The sequence below is a fragment of the Balaenoptera physalus genome (genome assembly GCF_965194825.1).
Source record: "Balaenoptera physalus genome assembly, chromosome: 17".
In the NCBI taxonomy this organism is placed as follows: domain Eukaryota; kingdom Metazoa; phylum Chordata; class Mammalia; order Artiodactyla; family Balaenopteridae; genus Balaenoptera; species Balaenoptera physalus.
In genome coordinates, this window is record NC_138895.1 from 40,320,397 (window position 1) to 40,343,366 (window position 22,970).

Genomic DNA, 22,970 nt, shown 5'->3' on the forward strand with positions numbered 1-22,970 from the left:
TTATAAAATAAGTCCCAGGGATGTAATGTATACAGCATGTGACTATAGTTAATATTACTGTATTGCATATTTGAAAGTCACTAAGAGAGTAAATCTTAAAAGTTCTCATCACAAGAAAAAGAAAATTTTGTAACTATGTATGGTGACAGATGTTAACTAGACTTACTGAAGTGAACATTTCCCAGTATATACAAATATCAAATCATTATGTTGTACACCTGAAACTAATATAATGTATATGTCAACTTTAAAAAAATGCTAAAAGTAAAAATATAAAAATAAATTTAAGAAGCTTGAAATCATATAGACTATATTCTCTGACAACAAAGTAAATTAAGAAATCTATTAATAAGATATCCAGAAAAATCTCAAATATCTTGGAAATTAAATAACATACTTTATAATAATTCACAAGTCAAAGATAAAATAATAAGGAAGTTAAAAATATTTTAAACTTAATGACAATTAAAATATAATGTAAAAATTGGTCAGTGCAACTAAAGTAGTGCTCCAAGGAAAACATAAATTCTTTGTTTTAATTGAAGTATAGTTGATTTAAAGTATTGTGTTACTTTCAGATGATTATATATATATAATACTGTGTATAATATAAAAATATAAGTATATAAATATACAAAATATATATATTTTCACAGATTATTTTTCATTATAGGTTATTATAAGATACTTAATATAGTTCCCTGTGCTGTAGAATAAATCTTTGTTGCTTATCTATTTTACGTATAGTAGTTTGTATCTGTTAATCCCACACTCCTAATTTATCCCTCCTCCCCTTCCTTTCCCCTTTGGTAACCACAAGTTTGTTTTCCATGTCTGTGAGTCTGTTTATGTTTTGTACATAGATTCATTTGTATTATTTTTTAGAATACACATATAAGTGATACATATTTGTCTTTCTCTGTCTGACTTACTTCACTTAGTATGATATTCTCTAGGTCCATTCATGTTGCTGCAAATGGAAATATTTCATGCTTTTTTACGGCTAATATTCCATTGTGTATATATACCATATCTTAAGGCAACCAACTGCTGATGGGCACTTGGGTTATTTGCATGTCTTGGCTATTGTAAATAGTGCTATGAACATTGGGGTGCACATGTATCTTTTTGAATTAGAGTTTTCATCTTTTCCAGATACATACCCAGGAGTGGGATTGCTGGGTCATATGGTAACTCTATTTTTAGGTTTTTAAGGAACCTCAATACTATTTTCCACAGTGCCTGAACAAATTTATATTCCCACCAACAGTGTAAGAGAGTTCCCTTTTCTCCACACCCTCTCCAGTGTTTATTATTTGTAGACTTTTTGATGATGGCCATTCTGACCGGTGTGAGGTGATACCTCATTGTGGTTTTGATTTGCATTTCTCTAATAATTAGCGATGTTGAGCATCTTTTCATGTGCCTGTTGGCCATCTGTTATGTCTTCTTTGGAGAAATGTCTGTTTAGGTCTTCTGCCCATTTTTTGATTGGGTTGTTTGTTTGTTTGTTTGTTTGATATTGAGTTGTATGAGCTGTTTGTATACTTTGGGAATTAAGCCCTTGTCTGTAGCATCATTTGCAAATATCTTCTCCCAGTCCGTAGGCTGTCTTTTTGCTTTGTTTATGGTTTCCTTTGCTGTGAAAAGCTTTTAAGGTTGACTAGGTTCCATTTGTTTACTTTTGTTTTTACTTCTTTTGCCTTGGGAGACTGATCTAAGAAAATACTGCTATGATTTATGTCCGAGAATGTTTTGCTTATGTTCTCTTCTAGGAGTTTTATGGTGTCATGTCTTATATTTAGGTCTTTGAACCATTTTTGTAAATGCTGTGAAGGAGTATTCTAATTTCACTGACTTACATGTAACTGTCCAGCTTTCCCAACACCACTAGTTGAAGAGACTGTCTTTTCTTCATTGTATATTCTTGTCTCCTTTGTCATGTATTAATTAACCATAGGTGTGTGGGTTTATTTCTTGTCTCCTTTGTCATGTATTAATTAACTGTAGGTGTGTGGGTTTATTTTTGGGCTCTCTATTCTGTTCCATTGATCTATATGTCTGTTTTTGTGACAATACCATGCTGCTTTGATTACTGTAGCTTTTTAGTATTGTCTGAAATCTCACAGGAGGGTTATGCCTTCAGCTTTGTTTTTAAACATTCCATTGTTTTAGGTTTGTAATTTTATTTTTTTTAATTTAAGTACAGTTGACTTACAATGTTGTGCCAATCTCTGCTGTACAGCAAAGTGACTCAGTTATACACATATAGACATTCTTTTTTTATATTCTTTTCCATTACGGTTTATCACAGGATATTGAATATAGTTTCCTGTGCTAGGAAGTAAGAACTTGTTGTTTATCCATCCTATATATAATACTTTATATCTGCTAATCCCAAACTCCCAGTCCTTCCCTCCCCCACACCCCTCCCCCTTGGCAACCACAAGTCTGTTCTCTATATCTGTGAGTCTGTTTCTGTTTTGTAGATAGGTTCATTTGTGCCACAGTTTAGATTCTACGTGTAAGTGATATCATATGGTATTTGTCTTTTTCTTTCTGACTACCTTCACTTGTTCTTATACATTCATTTTTTTTTTTTTTTTTTTTTTTTTTTTAATGGCCTTTATTATGTTGAGGTAGGTTCCCTCTATGCCCACTTTCTGGACAGTTTTTATCAGAAATGGGTGTTGAATATTGTCAAAAGCTTTTTCTGCATCTATTGAGATGATCATATGGTTTTTATTCTTCAATTTGTTAATATGGTGTATCACATTGATTGATTTGCGTATGTTGAAGAATCCTTGCATCCCTGGGATAAATCCCACTTGATCGTGGTGTATGATCCTTTTAATGTGTTGTTGGATTCTGTTTGCTAGTATTTTGTTGAGGATTTTTGCATCTATATTCATCAGTGATATTGGTCTGTAATTTTCTTTTTTTGTAGTGTCTTTGTCTGGTTTTGGTATCAGGGTGATGGTGGCCTCATAGAATGAGTTTGGGAGTGTTCCTTCCTCTGCAATTTTTTGGAAGAGTTTGAGAAGGATGGGTGTTAGCTCTTCTCTAAATGTTTGATAGAATTCACCTGTGAAGCCATCTGGTCCTGGACTTTTGTTTGTTGGAAGATTTTTAATCACAGTTTCAATTTCATTACTTGTGATTGGTCTGTTCATATTTTCTGTTTCTTCCTGATTCAGTCTTGGAAGGTTATACCTTTCTAAGAATTTGTCCATTTCTTCCAGGTTGTCCATTTTATTGGCATAAAGTTGCTTATAGTAGTCTCTTAGGATGTCTTGTATTTCTGCAGTGTCTGTTATAACTTCTCCTTTTTCATTTCTGATTTTATTGATTTGAGTCCTCTCCCTCTTTTTCTTGATGAGTCTGGCTAATGGCTTATCAATTTTGTTTATCTTCTCAAAGAACCAACTTTTAGTTTTATTGATCTTTGCTATTGTTTTCTTTGTTTCTATTTCATTTATTTCTGCTCTGATCTTTATGATTTCTTTCCTTCTGCTAACTTTGGGTTTTGTTTGTTCTTCTTTCTCTAGTTTCTTTAGGTGTAAGGTTAGATTGTTTACTTGAGATTTTTCTTGTTTCTTTAGGTAGGCTTGTATAGCTATAAACTTCCCTCTTAGAACCGCTTTTGCTGCATCCCATAGGTTTTGGGTCGTCGTGTTTTCATTGTCATTTGTCTCTAGGTATTTTTTTATTTCCTCTTTGATTTCTTCAGTGATCTCTTGGTTATTTAGTAACGTATTGTTTAGCCTCCATGTGTTTGTCTTTTTTACGTTTTTTTCCCTGTAATTCATTTCTAATCTCATAGCGTTGTGGTCAGAAAAGATGCTTGGTATGATTTCAATTTTCTTAAATTTACTGAGGCTTGATTTGTGACCCAAGATGTGATCTATCCTGGAGAATGTTCCGTGCGCACTTGAGAAGAACGTGTAATCTGCTGTTTTTGGATGGAATGTCCTATATATATCAATTAAATCTATCTGGTCTATTGTGTCATTTAAAGCTTCTGTTTCCTTATTTATTTTCATTTTGGATGATCTGTCCATTGGTGTAAGTGAAGTGTTAAAGTCTCCCACTATTATTGTGTTACTGTCGATTTCCTCTTTTATAGCTGTTAGCAGTTGCCTTATGTATTGAGGTGCTCCTATGTTGGGTGCATATATATTTATAATTGTTATATCTTCTTCTTGGATTGATCCCTGGATCATTATGTAGTGTCCTTCCTTGTCTCTTGTAACATTCTTTATTTTAAAGTCTATTTTATCTGATATGAGTATAGCTACTCCAGCTTTCTTTTGATTTCCATTTGCATGGAATATCTTTTTCCATCCCCTAACTTTCAGTCTGTATGTGTCCCTAGGTCTAAAGTGGGTCTCTTGTAGACAGCATATATATGGGTCTTGTTTTTGTATCCATTCAGCCAGTCTATGTCTTTTGGTTGGGGCGTTTAATCCATTCACGTTTAAGGTAATTATCGATATGTATGTTCCTATGACCATTTTCTTAATTGTTTTGGGTTTGTTTTTGTAGGTCCTTTTCTTCTCTTGTGTTTCCCACTTAGAGAAGTTCCTTTAGCATTTGTTGTAGAGCTGGTTTGGTGGTGCTGAATTCTCTTAGCTTTTGCTTGTCTGTAAAGCTTTTGATTTCTCCATCAAATTTAAATGAGATCCTTGCCGGGTAGAGTAATCTTGGTTGTAGGTTCTTCCCTTTCATCACTTTAAGTATATCATGCCACTCCCTTCTGGCTTGCAGAGTTTCTGCTGAGAAATCAGCTGTTAACCTTATGGGAGTTCCCTTGTATGTTATTTGTCGTTTTTCCCTTGCTGCTTTCAATAATTTTTCTTTGTCTTTAATTTTTGCCACTTTGATTACTATGTGTCTCGGCGTGTTTCTCCTTGGGTTTATTCTGTATGGGACTCTCTGCGCTTCCTGGACTTGGGTGGCTATTTCCTTTCCCATGTTAGGGAAGTTTTCGACTATAATCTCTTCAATTATTTTCTCTGGTCCTTTCTCTCTCTCTTCTCCTTCTGGGACCCCTATAATGCGAATGTTGTTGCGTTTAATGTTGTCCCAGAGGTCTCTTAGGCTGTCTTCATTTCTTTTCATTCTTTTTTCTTTAGTCTGTTCCGCAGCAGTGAATTCCACCATTCTGTCTTCCAGGTCACTTATCCGTTCTTCTGCCTCAGTTATTCTGCTATTGATTCCTTCTAGTGTAGTTTTCATTTCAGTTATTGTATTGGTCATCTCTGTTTGTTTGTTCTTTAATTCTTCTAAGTCTTTGTTAATCATTTCTTGCATCTTCTCGATCTTTGCCTCCATTCTTATTCCGAGGTCCTGAATCATCTTCACTATCATTATTCTGAATTCTTTCTCTGGAAGGTTGCCTATCTCCACTTCATTTAGTTGTTTTTCTGGGGTTTTTTCTTGTTCCTTCATCTGGTACATAGCCCTCTGCCTTTTCATCTTCTCTATCTTTCTGTAACTGTGGTTTTTGGTCCACAGGCTGCAGGATTGTAGTTTTTCTTGCTTCTGTTGTCTGCCCTCTGGTGGTTGAGGCTATCTAAGAGGCTTGATGGGAGGCCTTATACATTCTTATAATAAGAGAATATCTACAACATATGACCTAACAATCCACCTAAAAATGCTATAAAAAGGAGAGCAAACTAAACCCAAAATAGAAGAAAGGAAGTCATAAAAAGGAAAAATCACCAAAATAGAAAAAACATATAAAATTAAAATGCCAAAAATTGGTTCTTTGAAAAGAGAAACAAAACTGACAATCTCAAGCTAGACTAATTGATAAAGAAAAAGAACACAAATGATCAATATCAAAGATAAGAAAGGGGTTATCACCACAATCCTATAGACATTAAATAGAAAATAAGAGAATACTATGAACAACTTTAAGCCAACATTTGACAACTTGGGTGAATTGGATATACTATAAGTTCTTGTGTGGATCTATTTTTTCATTTCCCTTTGGTGGAAAACTAGGAGTGAAACTGCTGGGAGGAAAGGAGAGACTGCTGTTGCACAATGTGGAAGAAGTGAATGAGAATTTTCCAGTGATGGAAATGCCTTGTGGCTTTTAAAAGAACTAATGGCTAACAATTCCAAGTTTACCATTTGCTTTATTTATTCATGCTACATAAGGTTACCTAAATATTTATTTACAAATGTTATATCCTCTTGTTGGACTATCATTATGTAATGCCTCTTTTGTTTGGTAACACTGAATACTATGCTATGGACAAAAAAGGCATGCCACTTTTGAAAGAGTAGCAGTTCTCTGGACTGTGCTGCCAAATAAAGAAATTGAGGAAGGCTATTAGGAAGTAAACCCGAAAGATGAGAAGATGAAAAATAAGAAATAAAAATAAGAAAATTAGAGAAACAATCAGAGAGTCAAGTAGGCTAATGTTACTAATATATTACTAATATAATAGTTTTAGGAAGAGAACACAAAGAAAATGGAGATGAGAAACATTATTAAAGAAATATCCACAAATTTCCAAATCAGAAGAACCTAAGTCTTGAGATTGAAGAAGTTCACCAATTGCTCAGGAGAAAAATTTGAGTTAAAAAAAAAAAAGACTACAAAAAGAGACACAACAATAGGAAATTTCAGAAAACCTAAGGTAAACACACAATCCAAAATACTTCCAGAGCAACAATGGCAAAACAAAACAAAACAAAACAAAAAACAGAAATAAAAGACAAAGCCATTTGCTAAGGGCCTTGGAGAACTGGGGATCAGAATGGCACTGGTCTTCATAGAATTAAGAACCAATTAATATAGACTGCTAGAAAATAAAGCAAAATGCCTTAAAATTTTAGAATGAAAATAATTTTCAATCTGGAAATTTTAAAAATCAAATTCTATATTTAATCAACACAAGGGAAACCCAGCTTGTTCTTGTGAGTTCCCAAAGCACAAGCTCCTGAAGTTGAAGATTCACTCTCTGTGTTTCACTCAGCAGCTTTTGACAGCACTACCAAGCAGAGTTCTACTAATTCTCATTTTCCTCCTCTTCCTCTTCCTCCTCCTCCATAGCTTTACTTAGGTATAATTTACATAGTATAATATTCACTCATTTTGAGTGTACAATTGAATGATTTTTAGTATATTTACAGAGTTGCGCAACCATTGCCACAATCTATTTTTGCTTTTTGGCTCTAGGCCGTGAAGGAAATCTCTGCCAAATCATTAGCTGACCATGAAGATATCACAAAAGAGACCTGAGTGGTCATAAATGAGAAATATAGAATTTTTACATCAACTATCATCAGATACCTCACTCTCATTTGTTGTCACTCTCCATTCTCAATCCAATCTAAGCAATCATTACTCTGTTTCTACAGATTCGTCTTTTCTAGACACTTTATTTCAGTGGAATCATATGATATCAGATCTTTTGTGTCTGGCTTCCTCACTTAGCATAATGTTTTTAAGGTTCATCCTCAACTCAGCATTTTCTATCCAACCAAACTACCAATCAAGTGTGTAAGTAAATACACAGATTAAAAGAATTCACCAACCCAATGCCCTTTACAGTGAAGCTCCTGGAGAATGCACTTGAGCAAAATGAAGAAAGAAGAAAGCAAAGGAATTAAGAAGAGAGTGATGTCAGTGAAAATTGCCAAGTAGGGAACTCTAAAAGTCCTTCCCTCCACAAAAGCAACAAATAAAGTGTCAAAAACTTCTAGAATCAACTTTTTCCTAAATTCTGGAATTTAATCAGAAGCTTGCAAAAAACAGGGGAATGCTTAGTGAAGAAAAAATCAGCTAAATTTGGTAAAGAGTTTTGCGGCATTTTACTTTCCTGGGAACATCTCTGCCAACCCAGCTTAGCTGTGGCCTTGAAAATAACAGGCCTCATTCCTGATTTAGGTTCCCACTACTGGAGAGAGCAATACATACCAGTCTCAAAGAATAGTGGTGGCGTTTTTTTTTACCTCTCTGGTGGCTCCCTGAAGAATCATCTCAAAGGACTTGCCTATATTTCACCTAAGAACTCTCCCAGGTCTGAGGCTACTATCTGAATCTATTTGTCAAAACATTTATATGGAAATGTATTAGCCACTTCCACCTAGGACAGGGATAACAACTGGAGCAAACAATAGGCAAAACAAAAAGCTCCAGAGGAAAGGTTAGGGAAAGAGATGTATTGGGGAATAAAGGCACTGAAAGACTCTCAGATGTTCCAAGGAATTTAGAAGGCTACGTGCATGCTAAAGGCTAGGCTCATGCTCACAGAAAGGCTTGAGGAGTTCCCAAGCTCTCACCCCTGGCTGACCTTCAGGTTCCTCACAAGCAAGAAGTGAAGGCAAAGGCAGAGCTGTAAACTGCCAGACTGAGTACTAAAGGCACACCCCAACACAAACACAGAGGTCATATGCAAAGACTGGGAGAGGGCTTTTTTTTTTTTTTTTTGGTTCTAGGTATTAAAGGAAATCTGTGCCAAATCATTAGCTGACCATGAAGGTATCAAAAAGATACTTGAATGGCCACGCATGACAAATAAAGACTTTATACTATTAGTTCAGAAAAGTCATTAAACAAAAAAAAACAACAATTACAACAAGCAAGAACAACAGACCCTGGGAAGGGGGGAAAATCTGATTTCCACAGTTAGCACATTATAATACTCAAAATATCCAGTTTCAACAACAACAAAAAATACAGGGCATGGAAATAATAAAGTATGGCCCACACACAGGAAAAAAAGAAATTAATAGAGACCTTCCCTGAGGAAGCAGAGATATTGGACTTACTAGAGAAAGACTTCAAACAAACTAATTTAAATATGCCAAAGAGCTAACGGAAACCATGAGAAAAGTGTCTTGCCAAAATATCAATATCAGAAAAATATCAATAAAGAAATGGAAATTATAAAAAGGAGTCAAATAGAAATTCTGGAGAAGAAAATTACAATAACCAAAGTGAAGAATTCACTAGACAGGTTCAACAGTAGATATGACCAGGCAGAAGAAAGAATCAGCAAATTTAAAGATAAGTCAATGACATTATCCAATCTGATGAGTGGAAAGAAAAAAGAATGAAGAAAAATGAACAGAGCCTAAGGTACCTGTGGGACTACACTAAGAATACCAACAAATGCATAATGGAAGATCCAGAAGGATAGGGGAGAGAGAAAGGGCAGAAAAAATATTTGAAGAAATAATAGCAGAAAATTTCCCAAATTTGATGAAATACACACATTGACACATCCAAGAAGCTCAACAAATTACAAGCAAAATACACTCAAAGAGATTCACACTCAGATGCATTATAAGCAAACTGTTAAAAGACTAAGAGAAAATCTTGAAGAAAAGCAGCAATTTATCACTTACAAGGGATTCTCAATTGGAGAAAAGGCTGATTTCTCATCAGAAATCATGGAAGCCAGAAAGCAGTGGGATGACAAAGTTACTAAAAGCAAAAACACGTCAACCAAGAAATCTATATCTGGCAATACTACCTTAAAATGAAAAAGAAATTGAGACAGTTGTAGATAAACAAAAACCGAGAGAGTTCATTGTTTGTAAATCTGCCTTACAAGAAATGCTAAAGGAAATCCTCAGGCTGAAATAAAAGGACAGTACACAGTAATTAGAATTCACACGAAGAAATAAAGAACACCAGTAAACATAACTACATAGGTAAATATAAATGTCAGTATCAATGAATTTTTGGATGTAAGTCCTCTTTTTTCCTGTATGATTTAAAAAACAAATACATAAAAATGCATAATTATAAATCTAGGTTGATAGATTATGCAATGTATAAAGACAAAATATGTAGAAGTATGTATAAAGACAATAACAACATAAAGGTGGGATGTAGCTATATAAGAGTAAAGTTTTATATAATTTTGAAACTAATTGATATTAATTCCAATTACATTGTTGTAAATTCAGTTATTCCCCAGTGTAACCACTAGGAAAATAACTAAAATATATATGACAAGGGAATAAAAATAATACACTAGGAAGAATCCATTAAACATAAAAGAAGGCATTAATGGAGGAACTGAAGAATAAAAAAAGATAAAACACGTATAGAAGACAAATAGCAAAATGGGTAGAGCTGTTCTTCCTTATTAGTTATTACATTAAATGTCACAAACAATTAAAAAGCGGAGATTGGCAGAATGAATTAAAAATATGATCCAATTATATGTTGTCTAAAGATATTCACTTTAGATCCAATCACAAAATAAGCTGAAAGTAAAAGAATGAAAAAGATATTTGATGCAGACAATAACCAAAAGAAAGCTGGAGAGGGTATACTAACATTAGATGAAAACGAACTTTAAGACAAAAGTTGTTAAAAGGGGAAAAAAAGGATATTATATAATGATAAAGGGGTGAATTCATTAAAAAGATAACAATTATAAACATATATGTACCTAACAACAGAAGGAAAAACTGACAGAATTGAAAGAAGAAACACACAGCTTAAAAATAACAATTGCAGTCTTCAAAACCCCACTTTCAATAATGAATGAAAAATTAGACAGAAGATCAAAAAGGAAAGAGAGGACATGAACAACACTATAAGCCAAACAGACCTAACAGACTATACAGAACACTTCAGTCAACGACAGCAGAATATACATTCTTCTGAAGTACACATAAAACATCCAGGACAAACTATATGTTAGACCACAGAAGAAGTCTCGAAAAGTTTTAAAACACTGATATGCAAAGTATCCTCTCTGACCACAATGGAATGAAACTACAAATCAGTAACAGAAGTAAAACTGGAAAATTTACAAATATGTGTAAATTAAAAGCATATTCTTAAACAACCGATGGGTCAAAGAGAAAAATAACAGAGGACTGAGAAAACACTTTGAGACGTGAAAACAAGGAGACAACACACCAAAACTTATGGGATGCAGCAAAAGCAGCGCTCAGAGCAAAACATACAGCTATAAATGCCTATACTAAAAAAATGGCTCAAATCAATAACTAACATTAAACATTAAAGAACTAGTAAAGATAAGAGCAAACTAAATCAAAAGCTAGCAGGATGAAGGAAATAAAGATTAGAGTGGAGATAAATGAAATAGAGATAAAACAACAACAGAGAAAATCAACAAAACAAAAAGTTGGTTATTTGAAAAGTTCAAAATTGACGAAGACTAAGAAAAAAAAGACTCAAATTACTAAAATCATAATGACAATGATTTTGTATCCTGTAACTCTGCTGAATTCATTAGGTCTAAATTTTTTATGTGGATTCTTTAGGATTTCTACACATAAGACCGTGTCATGTGTGACTGGAGAATACTTTGTCCTTTCCTATTTGAATGTCTTTTATTTCTTTTTCTTGACCAATTGCTCAAGTGAGAGCTTCCATAATGTTAAGTAAAAGTGGTGAGAGTGGGCATCGTTGACTTGTTCTTTATCTTAGAGGGGAAAGCTTTCAGTCTTTCACCAGTGAGTACAATGTTAGCTGTGGGTTTTCCATATATACTTTTTATCATGTTGAGGAAGTTCCCTTCTATTCCTTGCTTCTGAGATTTTACCAAGAAAGGGTATTGGGTTTTGCCAAATGCTTTTTCTGCATCAAATGAGATAGTGATGTATCTTCTTTGCCCCTGTCTTCTGTTAATGTGGTGTATTACACTGATTAATTTTCAAATGTTGAACCACCTTTGTATTCTTGGGATTAATCCCACTTAGCCATAGTGCATAATCTTTTACTGTGCTGCTAAATATGGTTTTCAAGTATTTTACTGAGAATTCTTGCAACTATATTTTAAGAGATATTGGTCTGTAGTTTTCTTTTCATGTGATATCTTTGGCTTTTATATCAGAGTAATATTGGCCTCATAGAAGAGTTGGGAAGTGTCCCTTCCTCTTCAACTTTTTGGAAGAACTTGGGAAGGACTAGTATTAATTCTTCTTTAAATGTTTGGTAGAATTCACCAGTAAGGCCAACAAATCTTTGACTTTTCGCTGTTGGGAGATTTTGTATTACAAATTCAATCTCCTGACTTTTTATAGGTTTATTCAGATATTCTACTTCTTCTTGAGTAAGTTTCAGTAATTTCTGTGTTTCTAGTAATTTTTCTATTGCATATAAATTACCTAATTGGCATACAATTAATTATTCATAATTTTCTCTTATGATCCTTTTATTTCTTTAAGCTCATAGAAATGTCCCCACACAAAATCAGTGGTATTTTATACACAATTAATGAATAACATAAAAAGGAAATTAAGAAAACCAGTTTATTAGCATCAAAAATAATATGTAGGGATACATTTAACCAAAGAGGTATAAGGCTTGTACACTGAAAACTGTAAGAAACTGCTAAAAGAAATTAAAGAATACCTAAATAAATGGAAATATATCCCATGTTCACGGATTGGAAGATTCAATATTGTTAAGATGGCAATACTCCCCCAAAGTGACCTACAAATATAATGCCATCCATATCAAAATTCCAACAGTCTTGTCTTTTTCTTTTTTTTTGCAGAAATGGAAGCACAGATTCTAAAACTCACATGGAATTGCAAGGGATCTCAAATAACCAAACAACCTGGAAAAAGAACAAAGTTGGAAGACTCATACTTCCCAATTTCAAAACTTAATATAAAGCTATAGTAAACAAAACAGTGTGGTACTGAAATAAGGGTAGACTTACAGATCAAGGGAACAGAACTGAGAGCCCAGAAATAAACACATAAACCTATGGTCAAAGGTTTTCTACAAAGGTGCCAAGATTCTTCAATGGAGAAAAAAATTGTCTTTTTAAGAAATGGTGATGAGACAACTGCATATCTAATGCAAAAAAATAAAGTTGGTGTCTTACAGTTTTCCAAGTACAGGTCTTTTATCTCCTTAGGTAGGTTTATTCCTAGGTATTTATTCTTGTTGATGCAATTGTAAATGGGACTGTTTCCTCAATTTCTCTTTCTGAGCATTTGTTGTTAGTGTATAGAAATGCAACAGACTTCTGTATATTAATTTTGTATCCTGCAACTTTACCAAATTCATTGATGAGCTCTAGAAGTTTTTTGGTGGCATCTTTAGGGTTTTCTATGAATAGTATCAGGTCATCTTCAAACAGTGACAGTTTTACTTCTGCCTTTCCAATTTGGATTCCTTTTCTTTTTCTTGTCTGACTGCTGTGGCTAGGACTTCCAATACTATGTTGAATAAAACTGGTCAGAGTAGGCATCCTTGTCTTTTTCCTGATCTTAAAGGAAATGCTTTCAGCTTTTCACCATTGAGTATGATGTTAGCTGTGGGCTTGTCATATACAGCCTTTATTATGTTGATGTATGATCCCTCTATGCCCACTTCCTACAGAGTTTTTATAATAAATGGATGTTGAATTTTGTCAAAAGCTTTTTCTGTGTCTAATGAGATGATCATATAATTTTTATTCTGCAATTTGTTAATGTGGTGTGTCATAGTGATTGATTTGCAGATATTGAAAAATCCTTGCATCCTGGAATAAATCCTACTTGATCATGGTGTATGATTCTTTTGATGTATTGTTGGATTCAGTTTGCTAATATTTTGATGAAAGAAACTGAAGACGACACTAATAGATGGAAAGATATACCTTGTTCGTGGACTGGAAGAATTAATATTATTCAAACGACCATTCTGCCCAAGGCAATCTACAGATTCAATGCAATCCTTATGAAAATATCAATGGCATTTTTCACAGAACTAGAACAAATAATTTTAAGATTTGTATGGAAACACAAAAGACCCCAAATAGCCAAAACAATCTCGAGAAAGAGGAACAGAACTGGAGGTATCATGCTCCCTGACTTCAGACTATATACAAAGCTACAGTAATCAAAACAGTATGGATAAACAAAAAGGTCTTACTGTATAGTACAGGGAACTATATTCAATATCCTGTAATAAACCATAATGGAAAGAATATGAAAAACAATATATATATGTGTGTGTGTGTATGTATAACTGAATCACTTTGCTGTACATCAGAAACTAACACAACATGGTGAATCAACTGTACTTCAATTAAAAAAAAATAACAGTAGGATACAAAACATACACATAGATCAATGAAATAGAACAGAGCGCCCAAGAAATGAACCCATGAATTTATGGTCATTTAATCTACCACAAAGTAGGCAACAATATACAATGGAGAAAAGAAAGTATCTTCAGTAAGTGGTGCTGGGAAAACTGGATAGCTACATGTAAAAGAATGAAACTAGAACATTCTCTAACACCATATACAAAAATTAGCTCAAGATGGTTTAAAGACCTAAATGTAACACTGGAAACCATAAGATTCCTAGAAGAAAACATGGGTGAAACACTCTTTGACATAAATTGTAGCAATATTTTTTGAATCTGTCTCCTAAAGCAAAGGAAATAAAAGCAAAAATAAACAAATGGGCCCTATTAAACTTAAAAGCTTCTGCATAGCAAAGGAAACCATTGACAAAACAAAATGATAACCTACTGATGGGAGAAAATATTTGCAAATGATATGACCAAGAAGGGGTTAATATCTAAAATACATAAACAGCTCATACAACTCAACATCAAAAAAACAAACAACCCAATTAAAAAATGGGAAGAACACCTGAATAGACATTTATCCAAAGAAGACATACAGATGGCCAACTGGTACATGAAAAGATGTTCAACATCGTTAATCATCAGAGAAATGCAAATTAAAATCATAACAAGGTAGCACCTCGCACTTGTCAGAATGAAAAAGAACACAAATAACAAATGTTGGTGAGGATGTGAAGAAAAGGAAACCCTGATTCACTTTTGTTGGGAATATAAATTAGTGCAGCCACTGTGGAAAACAAAATGGAGATTTTTAAAAAAACTAAAAATAGAACTACCATATGACCCAGCAATTCTATTCCTGGGTATTTATCTGAAAAAAATGAAAACATACATGCATCCCAATGTTCATAGCAGCATTACTTACAATTGCCAAGATATGGAAGCAACCCAAGTGTCCATCAACAAATGAATGGAATTAGAAAATGTGGTATACATATACTATGGAATATCACTCAGCCACTAAAAAGAATGGAAGTTTGTCATTTGTAACAACATGGATGGACTTGGAGGGTATTATGCTAAGTGAAATAAGTCAGAGAAAGACAAAAAATGTATGATATCACTTATATGTGGAATCTAAAAAATAAAAGTAACTATTAAATATAACAAAAAGAAATAGACTCACAGATATAGAGAACAAACCAGTGGTTACCAGTAGGGAGAGGGAAGGGGGAGGGGCAATATGGGGGCAGGGGATTAACAGGTACAAACTACCATGTATAAAATAAATAAGTTACAAGGATATATAGTATAACACAGGGAACATAGCCAACATTTTATAATAACTATAAATGAAATATAACCTTTAAAATTGATTCAGTATTCTGCACACCTGAAACTTATATAATATTGTACATCAACTTTACCTCAATTTTAAAAAGTGAATTTTGGCTTATAACTCACACCATATACAAAAGTTAATTCAAAATGGACCTAAATGTAAGAGCTAAAACTGTAAAACTCATAGGGATAAATCTTTATGACCTGAGATTTGGCAATGATTTCTCAGAAATGACATCAAAGGCATGGGCAACAGAAGAAAAAACAGATAAATCGGACTTCAACAAATTAAAAAAATTGTGTACATGTAAGTATACTATCAAGAGAATGAAAAGACAAAGGAAAAAGTCCTTGACAATTATATATCTGATAGGAGTATAGTATCTACTATTACATATCTGATAAGGGTTTTATATACACATATCTAATACTTAATAAATATATGTATGTATTTATTACACACACACACAGACACACACACACACATACATAGGGAGAGAGAAAAGGGGAGGAAGGCAGAAGGGAAGTGGGAGAGAGAGGGAGAGAACAGATGAGGGTCTAGTATCTAGAACTCTTAAAACTCAACAACAAAAAGAAAACAACCTAATTAAAATATGGTCAAAGGACATGAATAGACCTTTCTCCAAAGGAGAAATACAAATGGCCAACAACACATGAAAATACTCAAAATCATTAGTCATTAGAGAAATAAATATCAAAATCACAATGAGATACCACTTCACACCCACTAGATTGGTTATAATGAAAAAAAAAAAGATCCTAACAAGGATGTCAAGGAATTGGAACCCTCACACATTGCTATTGGGAATGTAAAGGGGTATAACCACTGTGGAAAACAAGTTTGGCAGTTCCTCAAAAAGTTAAACACGGAACTACCATATGACCTGTCAAATCTACTCATAGGCATATATCCAAGAGAAATGAAAACAGGTGTTCAAACAGAAATCTGTACACAAATATTCATAGCAACATTATTCATAATAGCCAAAAAGTAAAAACAACTGAATGTCCATTAACTGAGAAATAAACAAAATGTGGCTTATCCATACAATGGAATATTATTCATCCATAAAAAGGAATGAAGTACTGATACATGCTACACATGGATGAACTTTGAATACCTTATGGTAAATAAAAGAAGCCACAAACAAAAGGTCATATATTTTATAATTCTATTAAATGAGATGTCCAGAATAAGTAAATCCATAAAGACAAAAAGCAGATTAGTGTTTGCTGGTGGCTGGGGAGAGGACTGAATGAGGGAGTACTGCTTAATGGGTATGAGGTTTCTTTGGGGTAATAAAAATGTTCTGGAATTAGATAGTGCTGATGGTTGCATGATATTGTACATTTATAATGGTTTAAATGATGAGTTTTACTTCAATCAAAAAGAAGAAAAAAGAAACCTGAGAATTGCAAGGGGAATATCCCCAGATAACAGTGAAAGTCCATTCCAGGAAAACAGCTTCACAGCAGTACTGAAGAGTAATTAATCCATACGGGAACAGGATAATGGAGGATTCTAAAAGGAAAGTCTCCTTCAGGGGAAATAATGCCAACTGATATATATGACCATAAGGAAAATATATATAAGTGTGGCAGAGTTGTTGGAGCAACTGATGTGCAAAGTTAACAACAGTTGCGTAGAAAAACAAGGCAAACGTTAACTCCAGGAAAAAAGATGGATTGTATGAAACGGAGATATGCACCTCTCAGCCAAGCAACTGTATTTATATAGTCATATAATATAAAGAGTGATGATGCTCTAAATGAAATTTAAGTAACTATGTGATGGGGACGGGGTAGATAGAAGGGTTGAAAAAGTGAGGGGACTGATGTGGAAGACATAAGTTCTCATTTTCCAAAAGAGGCTTTCAAAATATAATATAAAAAATGAGAAATATGGAAACAATTTAAATATTTTCTTTAGAATATGGAGTTAAATACTAGAAGAAAATGCTCATAGAGTATTTTTATAACTTGTAACTTTTAAATTACATACATAGATTGGTTGATAAAAATTTGGAAACTAAATTAATAAATAATCTTTATTAAAAAGTAGCTGGTGTGTGAAAGACTCTTTATTAAAAAGTAGCTGGTGTGTGAAAGACTATTTGTTCTTCCCAAGAGCAATTCTTCCTTTCTGCTTCAGCAATAGAATTAGCTGGCTGGAAAGCTAAAGATTACATTTTCCAGTCTGCTTTGTACAGCATGACTAAGTTCTGGCCAATGAGAAATTAAATAGAAGTTATATATGCAACTTCTGGGTCATACTTTTTAGAAATTTCTTCCTCCTTACTTCCTTCCTGATGGCTAGAGAGGGAACATGATGGCTGGAGCAGAGGCATTCATCTTGTGCAATAAGATAGAAGCCATGTATTAAGGATGGTAAAGCCATAGGACAGTATAATACAGGGGCTGGTAGCAACTTCACAGACCAGAATGAGTACACCAGCTCAAAATTTTACATGATACAGAAGATACAGAAATAAACTTCTATCTTGTTTCAGTCACTGTTATTGTGGTCTCACCTTTAGAGCAGCCAAACCTATAACCAAATATAGACAGAAGTCAACCAGAAGAATATAATAAAATTTCTTATGTACCTAAGGTTTGCAGCTAAGCAAATATTAACTTTACATGAATGCTAAGACTCCCTTATGAAAGTTGGGAATTATGGTAAAAATTTACCTTTTTTAACTGGAGACTGATGTTGTTGTTCATTAAGACCTTGAGAAAAGGCTTGCATTCCATTCGTCTTACACTATTGAAAGAAGAAAATACATTTTTTATCTAAGATTTTAGAATTTTATCTAACACTTTGTTTTTTTTAATCCATTTTGAGTTTATTTTTGTGTATGGTGATAGGGAGTGTTCCAATTTCACTCTTTTACATGTTTCTGTCCAGTTTTCCCAGCACCATTTATTGAAGAGACTGTCTTTTCTCCATTGTATAGACTTGCCTCCTTTGTCATAGATTAGATGACCATAGGTGCGTGGATTTATATCTGGACTTTCTATCCTGTTCCATTGATCTATATTTCTGTTTTTGTGCCAGTAGCATACTGTTTTGATTCCTGTAGCTTTGTAGTATAGTCTGAAGTCAGAGTGCCTGATTCCTCCATCTCCATTTTTCTTTCTCAAGATTGCTTTGGCTATTCGGGGTCTTTTGTGTTTCCATATAAATTGTGTGTGTTAATTAATTTGATTGTGGTAATCATATCACAATGTGTACGTATATTATATCATCAGGTTGCATAACTTTTTTAAAAAATCATGTTGTACAACCTAAATATATTCAATTTGTATTTGTCAATCATAATAAAGCTGAAAAAAAGTAAATTTACTTTGTCATGCCTGCACATATTAACAACTGAAAATGTAGATTATTTCAAATCTTTCATAGCATGTAAGAAAGTACACCTACTAAAATTTTATAAGGTGATTATGTCTTATCTCATTTAACTGTCATAATCTTACAAGGAAATAAGGCAAGTGTTATGATCACCATGTTACAGGCAAGGGAAATAAGACAAAAAGTGTTTAGTAACAAATCCAAAAATACATAGATAAGAGGTAGTCGAGCTAGCTTTTGAAACTCAGGGCTACTGCATATAGTTATGAAGAATGTGGATCTAAAGGGGGTAACATTCACAGCACAGATGTGGCAGATATCCTAGCAGGAGGCAGCAAAGTATCTTATTGTAACAAAATCTGTATTTTTATATAATTTTTTGTTCTTCTAATTCTTGTAAAGGCAACAAATGGATAGCAGTGGCCCTATTAAACCCACTCATTTAACAAACACAGAGTGCCTACTACATGACTGGCACTGTGCTTTGTATTGGGAATACAAAGATGAACATGACATTCCAGTATATGTTTCTGGAGGGATCACAAACTAAAAGGTAGACAGAAAAATAAAACACTAAATCACAATAAAACTTGAGAAGTTCTATAATAAAGATATGCAGAAGGTGCAATGGAAGGAAGGGGTATCAAATTTGACTTAGAAATTTCAGGAAACACTTTACATAGGAAGTGATGCTTAAACAACACTAATAGGATTAATAGGAGTTAGGCTGGCTGACCAGTGAAAAATGAATGTTTATGGAAGAAAAGCAGCCTTGAGCTGCAAAACATGGGATAATATGGCTAGTTTAGGAAATGAAAAATGTTGACTAGGCTTGAGTAAAGCAAAATAAACACCAGGTTTTTTTTTTTTTTTCAAGTCAAGGTTCTTTGCAATTTGTGGTAAAATACCCAATCTGCATACCCAGATATTCTATTTAGCCTTTTCATTTTTATAGCAAAAATGTTCCCAGACCCTGTCACTTATCTTAAACAAGTGTACACCACTAAGATAAGGAAGGAGAACAGGAAGAGACAAATTCATATCAACATCTATTCCTAGGATGAAAATTTAAAGAGTAAGATTTATAAACACTCTCAAAACACAAAATATAAACAGGAAAAATACTGTAACTCATAAAGAACTAATTTCTGTAGTATAAAGGAGCTCCTAGGAAACAATGGGGAAAAAAGCCTATAAAAAAGAATGGTGCATTTAATATTGTCCCAGAGGTCTCTGAGACTGGCACATATAAGCAATGGAATATTACTCAGCCATAAAAAGGAACGAAATTGGGTCATTTGTAGAGACGTGGACAGACCTAGAGACTGACATACAGAGTGAAGTAAGTCAGAAAGAGAAAATCTAGAAAAATGGTACAGATGAACCTGTTTCTAAGGCAGAAATAGAGACACAGTCGTAGAGAACAAACGTATGGACACCAAGGGGGGAAGGAGGAGGTGGGATGAATTGGGAGATTGGGATTGACATATATATATATATATATATATATATATATATATATACTAATACATATAAAATAGATAACTAATGAGAACCTGATGTATAGCACAGGGAACTCCACTTCGCTCGCTATAAAGCAGAAACTAACACAACATTGTAAAACAACTATACCCCAATAAAAAAAAATTAATTAAAAAATAAAAATAAATTAATAAATAAATAAAAAGAATGGGTGAAGGCCATGAATTGGTAATACAGATGAAAGGAAATTCATATTACTCTTAAACAGATCAAAGATGGCCACAAATTCTTGACATTCTTTTATCTCCTTCCCTTGAATCTGAGCAAGCTCTGTGACTGCTCAGAGCAATCTAATATGACAGGGCCCCCAGGCCTTAGTCTTGAAACCCAGACGTTGTGCTGTAAAGAGCCCAAGCCATTTGGTGAGGTCATTTGTAGGTGTCCCTTCCAGTCTACAGGGGCAGCTAAACTCTAAACCAACAGCGAGCATCAACTACCTGCCATGTGAGTGAGCCATCTGGCCATCCACTCCAGTCAAGACTTTAAAGCACACCAGACCTAGATGTTATCTGATTGCAACCACATCTTTGAGAAATGGCCACCTAAGCCCAGTCAGCCCACGGACCCATGAAAGATAATAAATTGTTGTTAAGCCAAATTTTACAAGTGCTTTTTTATGAGGTAATAATTTAAAAAAAAACAGATTAAAAGAAGTTGTTCAGGCAGAAGAAAGATAATACCAGTAATAAACATGGATTTACACAAAGAAATTAAGAGTGCTGGAGACGGTCTGGGCAACATGGCAGAAGAGAAAGACGCGGAGATCACCTTCCTCCCAACAGATACATCAGAAATACATCAACACGTGGAACTGCTCCTATAGAATACCCACTGAATGCTGGCAGAAGACGTCAGACCTCCCAAAAGGCAAGAAACTCCCTACATACCAGGGTAGGGCAAAAGAAAAAAGAAACAACAGAGACAAAAGAATAGGGACAGGACTTGCACCAGTGGGAGGGAGCTGTGAAGGAGGAAAGGTTTCCACACACTAGGAAGCCCCTTCGCAGGCGGAGACTGGGGGTGGCAGAGGGGGGAAGCTTCGGAGCCACAGAGGAGAGCACAGCCACAAGGGTGTGGAGGGCAAAGCAGAGAGATTCCTGCACAGAGGATCGGTGCCGAGCAGCACTCACCACCTGGACAGGCTTGGCTGCTCACCTGCCAGGGTGGGTGGGGGCTGGGAGCTGAGGCTCGGGCTTCGGTCGGATCGCAGGGAGAGGACTGGGGTTGGTGGCGTGAACAGAGCCTGAAGGGGTTAGCACACCACAACTAGTCGGCAGGGAGTCCAGGAAAAGGTCTGGAGCTGCCGAACAGGCAAGAGACTTTTTCTTGCCTCTTTGTTTCCTGGTGTGCGAGGAGAGGGGATTCAGAGCACCACCTAAATGAGCTCCAGAGACAGGCGCGAGCTGCAGCTATCAGCGCGGAACCCAGAGACGGGCATGAGACGCTAAGGCTGCTGCTGCTGCCACCAAGAAGCCTGTGTGCGAGCACAGGTCACTATCCACACCGCCCCTCCTGGGAGCCTGTGCAGCCCGCCACTGCCAGGGTCCCGTGATCCAGGGACAACTTCCCCCGGCGTGAGTGAGCCAGAGCCCCAGAAGCAGCTACTCCTTTAACCCTGTCCTGTGTGAGTGAAGAACAGACGCCCTCAGGCGACCTACACACAGAGGCGGGTCCAAATCCAAAGCTGAACCCCGGGAGCTGTACAAACAAAGAAGAGAAAGGGAACAGCAGCCTCAGAAGCAGCGGATAAAAGCTCCACAAACAACTTGATGTACCTGCATCTGTTGAATACCTGAATAGACAACGAATCATCCCAAATTTACGAGGTGGACTTTGGGAGCAAGATATATTATTTTTTTCCCCTTCTCCTCTTTTTGAGAGTGTATATGTGTATGCTTCTGTGTGAGATTTTGTCTATATAGCTTTGCTTTCACTATTTGTCCTAGGGTTTGGTCCATTCGTTTTTTGTTTTTTTTTTTTTTTTACTTAAAAAATTTTTTGTTGCTTAATACATTTTTTCTTAATAATTATTTTCTTATTTTTTATTTTAAAAAATTAAAGACTTTTTTCTTAATAAATTTTTTCTTAAGTATTTTCTTATTTTTTATTTTAAAAACCTAAAAATTTTTTTTCTTAATAAATGTTTCCCTTAATTTTTTTCTTGGTTTTAATTTTAAAAAATTAAAAAAATTTATTTTAAATAATTAAAAAATTTTTTTCTTAAGTTTTTTCTTAATAATTTTTTTCTTATTTTTCATTATAATAGCTTTATTTTATTTTATTTTATTTTAACCTCTTTCTTTCTTTCTTTCTATTTTTTCTCCCTTTTATTCTGAGCCGTGTTGATAAAAGGCTCTTGGTGCTCCAGCCAGGCATTGGGGCTGTGCCTCTGAGGTGGGAGAGCCAACTTCAGGACACTGGTCCACAAGAGACCTCCCAGAACCACGTAATACCAAAGAGCAAAAATCTCTCAGAGATCTGTATCTCAACACCAAGACCCAGCTTCACTCAACGACCAGCAAGCTACAGTGCTAGACACCTTATGCCAAACAACTAGCAAGACAGGAACAAAGTCCCATCCATTAGCAGAGAGGCTGCCTAAAATCATGATAAGGTCACAGACACCCCAAAACACACCACCAGACGTGGACGTGCCTACCAGAAAGA

At 34.8% G+C, this 22,970-nt stretch overlaps 1 protein-coding gene and 1 long non-coding RNA gene across 2 annotated transcripts in view; one reads left to right on the forward strand and one right to left on the reverse strand.

Annotated features, from left to right (window-relative positions):
* Positions 1–22,970, forward strand: part of LOC309647170 — a 473,470-nt gene that overhangs the window by 401,129 nt on the left and 49,371 nt on the right. The window lies entirely within an intron of this gene.
* LOC309647158 (uncharacterized protein C8orf88) overlaps positions 1–22,970 on the reverse strand; it is a 50,961-nt gene that overhangs the window by 9,810 nt on the left and 18,181 nt on the right. The window contains exon 4 of the mRNA XM_082434209.1: positions 18,098–18,170. Within this exon, the coding sequence (XP_082290335.1) occupies positions 18,098–18,170 (73 nt within the window). The remainder of the gene's footprint in view (positions 1–18,097; positions 18,171–22,970) is intronic.